The sequence below is a fragment of the Elephas maximus genome, chromosome 2, assembly GCF_024166365.1.
Source record: "Elephas maximus indicus isolate mEleMax1 chromosome 2, mEleMax1 primary haplotype, whole genome shotgun sequence".
Taxonomy (NCBI): Eukaryota; Metazoa; Chordata; class Mammalia; order Proboscidea; family Elephantidae; genus Elephas; species Elephas maximus.
In genome coordinates, this window is record NC_064820.1 from 156396864 (window position 1) to 156410062 (window position 13199).

Sequence of the window (13199 nt, forward strand, 5' to 3'; positions counted from 1 at the left end):
GTATCATTCTGTGCAGTATTTTATCCCATGTGTAGATTTGTGAAACCACCACCACGAACAGGATACAGAACTGTTCCATTACCACAAAGATCCCTCATGGCTGCCTTTATAGTCATACTCATCCTCTTCCCTCTTTCTTCCTTCCCCCCAGTCCCTAACCCTTGGAAACCACTAATCTGAGGCAGGCTTTATTTTAATCCTTATTTTATGCCCTGAGGTCCAGGGAAGACCTGGAACCTTCCCAAAGTCACCCACCCAGGAGGAGGCTGTGCCAGGTCAGGAGCTGTTCTATGACCTTCGGAAAGGGCAAGAAGATTGGTCTTCATAGGAATGAGTTGTGAGGAACAGGATTAATGGAGTACAGAAAATACAGGCTCATAGAACAGAAGGAACATGGATCCCAGTAGTAGTATTGGTGGCCTGATAAGACTCAAGAGGCGATAGTGGCGAGTTCTGTAGATGGTTATGACAAGGTTTCTGTTGCTGGGATGGGGTATTCCCCGAAGCTTCAGAGTTGCCAGTAAGACCTGGACAGAGCTTGGAACCGGCTGATAATGAGGACCTTAAAATGTCTGATGACGAAGGGCCAATGAAGAGTTTTGAGGAGTAATACTTGACTGTATTATAATAGTAATAATAAATAGCTAATGTATATTGTGTCGTTACCATGTACCATTGTCTCCCATAAACACTTGTAAGTATTAACTCATTTAATCCTCAAAACAGCCTCGTGAGGTGACACTCTTACTTTCCTTGTTTTATTGATTTGGCAACTGAGGCATAGAAAAATGAAATAACTTGCCCAAGTTGATGCAGTGAGTACATAAAGGAGCCACGTCTTGAGCTCAAGTGATACGGCTGCAGAGTACATGCTCTAAAACTTTTAGGTGTCCTGCCTCTTGTTTGGAAACCCTGGTGGCATAGTGGCTAAGTGCCATGGTTGCTACCTCCTGGTAAAGGCCCCAGTGACATTGGAGAGAGGACATTTTGGTGTCTAGGCTAAGACTGATCTAACCAGTTGCTGTGGAGTTGATTCTGATTTATGGTGACACCATGTGTGTCAGAGTAGAACTGTGCTCATAGGGTTTTCAATGGCTGGTTTTTCAGAAGTAAGTAGATCACTAGGTCTTCCTGCCTAGGAGCCTCTGAATGAATTTGAACCTCCAACTTTTGAGTTGGCAGCTGAGCACGTTAATAGTTTGCACCACCCAGGGACTCCAGCCTCTGTGAGGTTTGACCAACAACCAGATTTTAAATTAGGTGAAGAAGTGGAAGCTTCAGAGAGTGAGCAGAGCCTTCATTCGACTTTGTGGATCTCTCTCAGGTCATCCCATCATGGGCATCCCGTTATGGACAGCAGCCCTCTGATGGTAAGAGAACTTCCTTCTAAAGAAACTCAGCAAAGGGGAAGTTGAATGACTCTGAGAGTTGTGCGATGCCCTAATTTATACCCATAAATTTCTGCATCCTCCCTCTTTCCATCATCTTTTCTTATCACAAGTTCTTTATTATTATCTTATGCTTATTTTTTCCCACATAACATTAATTTATTGCCTAGAAGCACAGGTTTCTGTCTTGAGTTCTCCTCTGTCACTTACAAATTTCTTAGGGTTCCTGTTTCTCTTGTTTCTGGTTATCTTTTTTCTTTTCTTCTTTTTTAAACCATGGGTAATTGAACAGATCATCTTTGTATATTTTTCTTGATATGGTATGATCATCCTTGGAACAGAATCTTCTCTTCTTTTTTTCTCTTTATAGTTGATAGTCATTTATAGATCCTCCTTTCCTTCCATTTCTTAGGAACAACTCAAGTAAGCTTTCGAAGTGGCAGTTGGTCCATAGCCATTAAGTCTGAAATATAGTTAGACATCAGCATCGCCAGAATCCCTTAGGTCTGGGTGTTTACACTCATATGTTTTATATATTGGAGTAAGAGTAGTTCTTAGTATGAGTTATAATCTTAGCTAATAAAAGACAGTAGAGGTAAGACTTGTGGAAATAAACTCTTTTCCTAGGTCTTCTGTGTTTTGTGTGTGATCCTGATATTACTGAGTGTTTAACTTTTACCTTATGCAGTCAGTCACATTTCTTATTATTTCAACAAACTGGGCTAGTTTGCTAATTACTCCATTAGTTTAGAAAAAAGATTGGCAGAGGCAGAAGAAACAGAAACCCTAACAAATTCTAAAGTGATAAAGAAGGAATGAGAGTCAGAAACCAGTAAATTAGTGCTGTGTGATAAAACTGTGGTATATTTGTACACACTCATGCAGTGCAATACTACTCAGCAATAAAAAGAAGAAAAACTCTAGATACAACAACATGAATGAATAGCAGAACAATTAAGATGAGTTAAAGAATCCAGACAAAAAAGAGTACAAACTGTGTCATTCAATTCATACGAAATTCTAGAGAACGCAAATTGATCTATAGTGACAGAAAGCAGATTGACTGGTTGCCTGGGGATGGAGTGGGAGGAGGGATGAATTACAAAGGGGCATGAAGAAATTTTGGGGAGATCATAGAAATATTCATTAGCTTGATAGTGGTGGTCGTTTTCATGGATCAGAACATCAAATTGTACACTTTAAACATATATGGCTTATTGTACATTAATTATACCTCAGTCAAGCTGTTGAAACATATTTGTGGGACACCTACTGTGTTTCAGGGCATGGTTAGGTTCTGCGGACAAAATACTGAGCAAAAACAGAAACAGTCTCTGAGACTTTGTTTCAGGGCATGGTTAGGTTCTGCGGACAAAATACTGAGCAAAAACAGAAACAGTCTCTGAGACTTTATTTGAATTATCACCTACACCAATGGAAAATTTCAGCTATAATGACGAGTGTTATGAGGGAGAGGTACGTGGTGCTATGTGAGCAGGCCATGGGGGTATTTGACCTGGTGCAGGGTTGCTTTCCTGAAGAAGTGAGGACTGAATCAAGATCACAGAAGCTCAGAGTTTGGAGGAGACTTGAAGGTCATCTCGCTCAACTCTTATCAAACCTACAAATTAAAACTTTTAAAAAACAATATAAATAAGAGTTTAGCTACCATGTATTAACACTGGGCCATCATGATCTACCAGTATTAAAGATGTTTGGCTCTAAGTACAACATAGTTTACGAATTTTAGTTTGCCTGAGAAGGTTTATGATCATCCTTCTATCTGACATGGTTGTGAACACTCAGGTTTGAGGGGATGACATGATCACTCCCATTTATGTCATGTTTGTCCTGGAGAGAAGAAGAGCCAACACCCTGGCTCATCTTTATGGTCTGTGTGTTCGATAGGGAGAAGATGAATCAGTCACCCTCAAATCCTGCACAAGACGGAAAACAGACTCTATTGAGAAGAGGTTTTGCTTTGACGTAGAAGCAGTAGACAGGTGAGTAGCTGTCATATTTTTCTCAGGAACAAATATTACAGAATTTGGATTTCATTCTTTCTCCGATTCCAAGTCTCTTCCTTCTCTATTCCTCCAGCTTTATCCAGTTTGGAAAAACCCCAAGCCAGTTGCTCATTTGCGAGGATCCATACAGCCTCCCCCAGTTTTTAGGTTTAACATCAGACCACCTTGTAGGTTGAGTCCTGCTTCATTAACATAACTGTCTCTATTCCTGCCTGCATTAACATCATATAGGTAGGATTTACAAAAAATCACAAAATGGTGGACAATCACACATATTGGGAATCATGGCTTAGCCAAGTTGACAGATATTTTGTGGGGGAACACAGTTCAATCCATGATGTGGATATTATCTTATGAGAGTAGCCTAAGTTTAAAAAAAAATACCAATCTCATTGCTGTCCAGTCAATTCTGACTCATAGTGACCCTATGGGACAGAGTAGAACTGCCCTGTAGGCTTTCCAAGGAGCAGCTGTTGAATTTGAACTGTCGACTTTTTGGTTTTGCAGCCAGGCTGTTAACCACTGTGCAACCAGGGCTCCAGCCTAAGCTTACACTAGCTTAAAAAAAAAATTCATCCTCTCTTATATAGGAAAACATTTTATACTTTCTAGTAGGAAGCATTCTTTGGTGCGTTTGTACTGCTTTGCTCTAGCACCAAGCGTTTTGAAGGTTTATGTTTTATATTGGTTAATTGAGAAAAACTAGATTTACCATTTACTCCTAAATGTGTGTTAACTCTTTCTGAGAGAGTTTAGTGTAAAATTCCTGGGTAAAAGCGGGACATCCGCTAAAAGCAGCCTTTAGTGGTAGTGGTATGTGGATTGCTATACCTCCCAGTCTGTCTTCAGTCACTCTGAATAATTAACTCCACCGCAATGTCTTATGGAAATTAATGAGTAAATGTAGGGAAAATATTTGGTTAAGCTAAAGAATCATGGTAGTAGTCATCTGCCGACTTCCCTGAATTTGTTTATTTTAAGAAATTTCTCACAGATGTGACACATGGATATTTTCGCCCAAGTGTTTCTCAGGAGGGGCCACTAAACCATATGGAAAATAATAGAAACAAAAGGGTTTATTTATTTTTTTGATGCTCTACATCAGTGTAGTCTCTTGGTGGGGGGGCGCAGTGTTTATGCTTGGGGAAAGGAAACGATTAGAATATTTTTTCTGGGACTAGCTGACTCTGACAGAAGTCCATACATTTGAAAAAGTTGTGTGGAGTGTTAAATGGCCCTTTCCCAGTACTGGCACTCTCCACGGGTGGGTAGCAAGGGACAGCTTATTAGAGAAGGCAAGGGTACTTGGTGTTAGGGATGTCATGGGGACCAAGACAACTGTAGCCCTTGACTTTGTGGAGTTTATTCTTTAGTTAGTGTAGAATGCATATACACACACATAAAATACTCATGCAACTGAAAGTATAAGTACTAGTATGTTGAGTGTTCCAGCAAGCCTAGAGGGCCCGACCGCTGTGGGAACATGTCACACAGAGGGGGACTTAACCCTTCCTTCACCCCTTTTTTATAGAGAAAATGGCATGACTGAATAATGGCATAATGAGTTTATTTATTCCCTTCCTCCATTTCCTCTTTTCTTCCTTATTTGAGTGTAACTATATGCAAGAGACTCTACTGGCAGTAGGATTATAAAGTTTAATGAAGCACTGTGAATCTATTGGCCTTTCCTTCTTAAAAGTTCTCATCTGATTTTTCTTTCAAACCATTTCTGGAGTCCTTCTTTTGTAAGCTTTCCATAATAGATAAAGGAAGATAGCTTTCCTCTGAACCAGTCCCAACCTAGTGTGTCATACCTGCTATCAACTCTGTTCTTCCTTCCAAATATTGTGTATTTTTGCAGTATATAAGCTTTTATTTGTATTGGTTGTCTGGTTGTTTAATTAGATAGGATTTATATGTCTCTGTTCAATTCTAACTGCCTATCTCAATTGATTTGTATTCAGAGGCGAAATAGCACAATTTTATACAGCTTTCAATATGGTATTATGTGCATGTGGTTTTTCAGTTTTGTTTATTATGGTGATGCAATTTTGAAATTATTTTTTCTTTCCCTGGGAACCCTGGTGAACTATATTGTGTAAGATACTAGAGAAGCTCAACCAAGTTAGTTGCTATTTAAACTAAAACTTCAACAAGTAAATGGATAATCTCTAGTTGTGTTTGGGTAAGAAAAAAAAAAAAGCCCAGGTTAAAGTAAGAACGTTGAAGGTTGGAAAGATTTATAGCAAACCTGGGGTGGGGGAAAAAACAAAAAATTGCCAGAACCCCCTAATCAGTCACCACCACCTCCATTTCAAGTTTGTTTTTATACCGGCTTGTCTTTTTTTTTTTTTTTTTTTATTGTCTTAGACATCAAGTGCTGCTGTAACAGAAATACCACAAGTAGATGGCTTTAACAGAGAGGTTTATTCTCTCAGAGTCGAGCAGGCTACAAGTCCAAATTCAGGGCATCAGCTCCAGGGGTAGGCTTTCTCTCTCTGTCGGCTCTGGAGAAAGGTCCTTGTGATGCATCCATCCACCCTTGGTCTAGGAGCATCTCAGTGCAGGTACCTCAGGTCCAAAGGACTCACTCTGCTTCCAGTGCTGCTTTCTTGGTGGTATGAGGTCCCCGTGTCTCTCTGCTCGCTATCTCTCTTTTATACCTCAAAAAAGATTGGGTTAAGACACTGTCTAATCTTGTAGACTTCATCAATCTAACTGCCGCTAATCCATTTTATTACATCATAGTGATAGGATTTACAGCACTTAGGGGAACCACATCAGAAGATAAAATAGTAGACAATCATAATCATACAACGGAATCGTGACCTAGCCAAGTTGGCAGATATTTTGGGGGGACGTAATTCAATCCATGACACGGCTACATGTTGCTGGTGAGGGGTCGAGGAAACTCCAGATTTGAATTTGGGACCTGCCCCTTATTAGCTGCGTGACTCTGGGTGAGTGAGTTAACCTCAGCAGCAGGAGGGGGACAATCCTATCAACTTTTGCAGAATTGTTTTGAAGATGGAATGTGATACTGTTCCTCTCTGATGCAGTTCTGTATCTGAAAACGTTGTGCCTTCGCACTTTCTTATACCCTAAAACCTGGGACTTCATTGTTCTTATGGTGAACGTTTAGCTCTGGTGTTTTATTTACTTATTTATTCATTCTTTTTTTTACGATGAACATTTAGCTCTGGTGGGGTTGGTTTGTTTCTTTTTTGGTCTTGGTGACATTCCTTTTCCTACAGTGTCAAGACTTTTCAGCCAGCTGTAAGTGAGTGTGAATTCAAGTGTAGTAAGGGCGTATGTGTAAAGGGGCTGCTAGGAGCAGAGTCCATTTTCGAACTATACACGTGATGACCTTTTATGTATACATGTTTCCTATGAAAGAAAAAAGTTTTGTGCCCCTACCTTCCAATTTACGGACTCAAAAGGAAACCATACTAATTTTAAATAAAAATAATGCTGTTATCTCTACCTCGGTATGTGGTGTGTGTGCATGCATGTGTTTGTGTGTCTGTGTGTTTCCCAAAAAGGATCATCTTATGTAACAGACTTTGTTTCAGTGTTCACCCTCTAGATGGCAGTTTTGTATCTGTATTAGTGACTGTTCGAGGGTTCAGTGGAAAAAAGCTGCCCTTTCTACCCTGGCTGTTAGGAATCAGTGGTGTGTGTATATGTGTGTACGTGTGTGCGCTTTCCTTAGAAGAAATTGTCATGTGAATATTACCCCTTGGAGGAAAAGTATTCTAAAGGGACTCATTCTTTCTCTAGAAATTCTTTTCTTCCACTCCTTCATGATGGATTGTTTTATACCCACTTTCCTGCAGAATCAAGTACACTCGGTTAATCAGGCCTCCGTTTAAACGTTACATTTTACTTTGCTTTCTGAGGTGTCAGGCTCTTTGTTCCAGGGATGGCTGTTTCACCTGAGGACGGTAGAGGATGTAGATGAGGAACAACCCTGGCCGACCGACCAGTGGGTGCCAAGAGCCAGGCAGTCCTACTTTCCCCTCGCGGTGCAGCGCGTCTTTATCAGATGAATCCATTTTTTCCTGGTTGCTAGCTTCACCTCCCCTCCCTTTCTCACCCCTTGTTTGAAATAATATTTGATTTTGCCTTCCTGCCGGTTGGATTAGAGTGCTGGTCTCAATGCCGTTGCCATTTCAGAGAGGAAATAGCATTTTCCTTCCTCAGAGGGTGTTCTAGTGCTTGGATTTCCATGGCCTCGGGTGGGGGAAGTATTGTACTTTCTGAATTGCCTCTTGGCCGTTCTGTAAAACAAGCGGCTGATCCTTTTGTTGGGAAGTATATTGAATCTTTAGAATTTATGTTTTTCGAACTTATCCCCGAGCTATTTTGGTTTTGGTTTTTTATTTTTTAACTAAATGTGAGAGTGTTTGTTAGCTGTTTGACTCTGGTTTAAGGAGAATGGGGCGTGGTGGTTAATGGATTTTATAGGAGAGTGACTCAGGCAGCCGTATTTCTACTCTGAAGTCATCACAGTGAAATTGAGGTTTTATTGATTGAGTATACCAGTAGATTGCCAGTTTCTAAATATAAAATGAGTTTGATTTTTTAAAATAGAAACCAAAATTTTACTATTACATAAATCTGAAGAGCAGGAACAATTCAACTGGTAATCACCCCCTTGTACAGATTCCTGTTCATTTTGAGATTAAATAGTAGAAATGAAAAAAATTGACAAATGAGTGGACTATTTCTTGGGTTAAAAAAGTTTTTTTTTCCACAGTTTGTTATCAGCAATAGTAACAATCAATAATGTTTTCTCTTGGTACAGTGTGTTAAATTTGTTTACTCCTATGCCCTGTGTCCCTGGTGGAGCACTGGTGTCACAGTGGTTAAGAGCTACGGCTGCTAACCAAAAGGTCAGTAGTTTGAATCCACCAGCTGCTCCTTGGAACTCTGGAGCAGTTCTACTCTGTCCTATAGGGTTGATATGAGTTGGAATCAACTTGATGGCAACCTTTTTTTTTTTTTTGTAATGTCTCTGGTGTTTAGCATCATGGCTGGCACATACTAGGTACTCAGTCAATATTTGTTACATTTAAGGGCCATTAATTTAATGTGCCAAAGATTTCTTTGTCTGGGCTTCCTGATATTTTATGACTTCAGTCTCTTTAAAAATGAAAATTTAAGAAATTATCTAATGTGTTTGGCAGTACTTACTCTTGAGGCTATTAAACTTGCTATTGTCCTAAGTACAGCCAGAGTGCCCCTTAAAAGTGAGAATGGCGAGACTTCATCTCATGTACTTTGGAGGGGTTATCAGGAGGAGGACATGTTATCATATGGTTGCTATGAGTCGGAACTAACGGACAGCACCTAACGACGGTAACAATAGGGTCCTAATTACTTTAGGACCTTTCCTCCCAAGGAGTCTGTGCTGCATGCTTCAATAGGTTATGATTCCTTCATTCATTATGATCAGTTCTTTTCTAAATAATTGATTAGAAGCTTACTTCTAAAAACTTCTTAGGGTGCGTGTCTTAATATGTGTGTGTGTGTGTGTGCGTGTATGTGTGTGATAGAGAGAAAGACAGAAAGTCCCCTCCCTCCCCGTGGGAGCCCATCTCCGGGCCTCAGGGCACATACCCTGCATGTACACGGGGGCAGTGCAGCATTATGGTTAACGTGTGGTTTTTGCTTTAGAGTCAGGCCCACCAGGTTCCAAGTTGAGGCTTTGCCACTTACTAGCAGTGTGACGTTGTGCAATTAATTTCTCTCAGTTTCAGTTTTTTTCACTTTTAAAAAGGGGTATTATGATAGTACCTACTTCATAGAATTATTGTGAAGAATAAATGAGAATGCAGGTTAAGTCCTTAGCACAGCGCTTGGCACACAGTAAACAGTAGTAAGTCTTAGCTGCAGTTTGTGGGCTGCCAGTTTGCAACTTGTGGTGTCTGTTTCTCACTTTCACATTTTTGTTAATAGCATTGAGATCCATGGAAGAGGTGGTATTTGTGACTAGGTAAACCTTTGGAACAAGGTCAATAATAGATTATCCTTCTCTATTATAAGTGGAAACCCTGGTGGTGTAGTGACTAAGAGCTTTTGGAACAAGGTCAATAATAGATTATCCTTCTCTATTATAAGTGGAAACCCTGGTGGTGTAGTGACTAAGAGCTACAGCTGCTAACCAAAGGGTTGGCAGTTGAAATCCACCAGGCGCTCCTTGGAAACTCTATGGGGCAGTTCTACCCTGTCCTATAGGGCCGCTTTGAGTTGAAATCAACTCGACGGCAACAGGTTTTTTTTTTTTTTTTAGTATATCAGAATTATATTAAATATGAATTATTATATATACGTGTGTGTATATATACACACAGCTCTGAGCGCTTGGCTGCTAAAAGGTTGGTGGTTCAGACCCACCACTGCTCAGTGGGGGAGAGATGTGGCAGTCTGCTTCTGTAGAGATTTACAGCCTTGGGAACTCTATAGGTCTTTATGAGTCAGAATAGACTTGACAACAGTGGGTTTAATTCAGTTTGGTTTGTGTATATTTATATAATTGTATGTCACTGAGTTGATTCCATCTCGTAGCAACGCTCTGTACGATGGCATATACCCCACCCAGATTATCACAGTGTGTTATGAATTCTCATGGACGAAAATCTGCAGTGCACAAGGATCTTTAGTGGTTCATTATCTCAGAACATTCATAACTTCCTGTCCCCAAATACAGTAAAACCTGTGAAAGCTGGAACCTGTGTAAGGCAAAAAACCTGTCAGAGAAGGAAAACTCAAATATTTTCCACTAAAAAAAGAGCTGCAGAAAACTGATGACTGCATCCTGTTAAAGGCAGAAAACTTGTGAGACCTGGAAAACCAAGGCAGTCCTGTCGAGTTCCAGCTTTCACAGGTTTCACTGTAGTAGATTATTGCTGCCTTCTTTGTGACTCTGAGTCCTGAGCGTTGGAAGAAAGAGCACAGTAGCTCAAGTTCATCCTTTGCGGATGGGCTGAAGATGTTTTGCTGAGTTTGCCCATCAGGTGAATTAAAAATACAGGCACCATTGCCCCCAATACATGAGATGGCTTTATGACGTACCATGACAACCTGGGGCAGGGCTTAGGTAGAGAGAGGCAGGGGAGAACAGACAGACACCAGAAGTTGCAGATCTAGTGATCCATAGACATGTTTGTTTTGGTTTGAGGGTAACGTTTTAAAATCGGGACATTGTAAAGGCTGATCCTAACTTCCCATGTGTGGCTTTTGGTCAAGCTGAGTGGCAGATGCCCCCTTAGGGGACGCATGTGCTCTCCACTCTGCCACAGTCCCCACCATGACGACAGGTGACAGCTGTCACCTTGCTGTACTGTTGCACTGTTGTTTTTCCCATAAGGGGAAATACTTTGTTTCTATGTCAGGAGTCTGTGGGTGGTGCAGATGGTTAAGTGCTGGACTACTAACCGAAAGGTTGGTGGTTCAAATCCACCCAGAGGTACCTCAGAAGTAAGGCCTGCTCAGAAGTAAGGCCTGCTCAGAAGTAAGTGATCTGCTTCCAAGAGGTCACAGCGTTAGAATCCCTGTTGAGTGCAGTTCTACTCCACACACTTGGGGTCACGACAGGAACTAACAACAACAGACGTCTTTATCAAGAAGCAAAAGTGCAAAAAGAAAAGACAGACAGCTGCACGTTTCAAGGAAAATGAGACCAATCTTATCTTTCCTGGGACAGTGAAGAATTTCTTATCCAGTTTTATTCATTTTGCTTACGTGCCTTGTGTTGATAGATATTTGAGTCTCATAGACAGGCATGGACAAGATCTCATTCTCCAAGACTGTTCTTGGCCATATTGTGTAAATGAAGCTCTTAGGTATGGTTTTGTAAATGAAGACCTACTGAGCCTTTGAACCCTTGTAATTCCCCAGAAACTGTTAGGACTTATTTCTTCCAGTGGCACATTAGAACCAAAAAGCCACGTGACATTTCCTGTCTGTGGCTCTTGCAACACTCTTTTCATCCATGGATGGCAGCCCACTCTTCAAGCCTTCATCATGACCCTCTATATTATATAAGCATAGTGGGCCAGGTGTCAGACTCAGGCTGTGAGAATGCTTCCACAGGTGCCACGGTCTTTCTTTTGCTCTGAATTTGACCCTTAAACATACAGTAATGTGGACAGAGACTGGGGAGGGGACTCTTGTCAACAGAAGATTTATGCTGTTATGAATGAGTAAACCCTAGGTTTTTGGAGGTTGATTTAGGAAGAACAGTGCTGTTAGATTCTAAGTGTGTTTGTTTCAGTGGGGTGGAGGTAGTAATAGCATTTCCTTGTCCAATAGGAAGTGGGTAAATTGCCAAACCACTGAGATCACTCTTGTTGACTCAGATTCAGGAAAAAGATTAGAGTAGGAAAGCTACTCTAATTTCCAGCAACCTTGGAATCAGGGCTGGTTGTGCTCCTGCTTGCTCCTGGCTGGTAGGAAGGCCGTGAGCTGACTGACATCAGTGGGCCCAGGCTCTTGGATGTGTTGCTAAAAGATGTGTTGCTTCCTGTGGGCCCTTTTGGGGACAAGCGTTGGAGAAGATGTGGTGGTGGGTAGCTTGCCCTGTGATGGATGAATAACCGTGTCTTGTATCACTCCTGTAGCATGAGAGGCAGCGGTGCCAGCTTAGAGAAAACTGCAGATCTTGTACATGCTTCCCGAGCTGATCCAGATATAGCTCTAACCAAGGACTTATTCAGAGTGAAAAGGAAGTGCGATATTTCAAGTAGAATCTTAGGACTGAGCTCTAGAAAGGATTTTAAGTCATTTACTCTTTCTCTTATCTGGTGGACAGAGGGAGTGCCTTTGAAGATTTTGCTAGGGTTTGCTAAAGACCGTTTCTCTGTTCTTATCAGTTATTGATCATTAATTCCAAAAGGGGGAAGTAGGCTGCTGTGATGCTTTACTCAGGAAGAGAAAGGAAATGGCAATGAGGTCAGAGCCTGCGTGTCCCCTCAGCCCTCCCCCGGCTTGCTTCGTATTTAAAGGCATGATTTCCAGTGCTGCATGTGCGAGTGTTGGGGATGAGGTCATACATATCAGAAGCACCGGTGGGTTGTTGCTTTTCCTCTTTAAATGGTACATATATCCCTTTCTCCCTCTATAATTTTGACACTATCCCATACCTGCCATCCTGTTTCCCCTTCCGCCTCTGGGGTAGTGACTAATTTTGGAGCATTTACTGTGTGCCAGACACTTAACACACATCTCATTTAACCCTCACAACAACTTCATGCGGTAAGAATTCCTATTATCTGCATTTTATAGAAGACGGCACCATGGCGTAGAATTGTTCACTTACTTGCCCACCAGGGTGATACAGCTAGGAAGCACTAGAGTCGGGATAACTAGTAAGCCTAAGTTATTGCTGAGATGTCATATTTCTTGGCTATTTTTGTTTTGTATTGAGGTGTCATCATAGTAAGATGCACAAATTTTAGTTCTGTATCTTGATGACTTTGCATGTGTGTGCCTGCATGGATGCGCACACACACACACACACAGAGTAACCACGCAGATCAAGATTTAGAACATTTCTGTCACACTAGAAGGTTCCTTCATGTCCCTCCCAGTCAGTGTTCATATCCCCTTCCCGAGACAAAAGCACTATCTGACTTATTTTACTGTAGATGATTTTTGCCTGACTTTGAACTTCACATGAAAGAGATTACAGCTTGTAGTCTTTTGTGTCTGACTTCCTTCCCTCATCCTTATATCTATTATGCAATTCATTCATGCTGTGTGTAGTAGTAATAGGTTATTT

General features: G+C 41.1%; 1 protein-coding gene across 9 annotated transcripts in view; it reads left to right on the forward strand.

Annotated features, from left to right (window-relative positions):
• Positions 1-13199, forward strand: part of ARHGAP26 (Rho GTPase activating protein 26) — a 536050-nt gene that overhangs the window by 179621 nt on the left and 343230 nt on the right. For all 9 annotated transcript variants that reach the window (XM_049873956.1, XM_049873958.1, XM_049873960.1 and 6 more), the window contains exon 10: positions 3297-3391. In XM_049873956.1, the coding sequence (XP_049729913.1) occupies positions 3297-3391 (95 nt within the window). The remainder of the gene's footprint in view (positions 1-3296; positions 3392-13199) is intronic.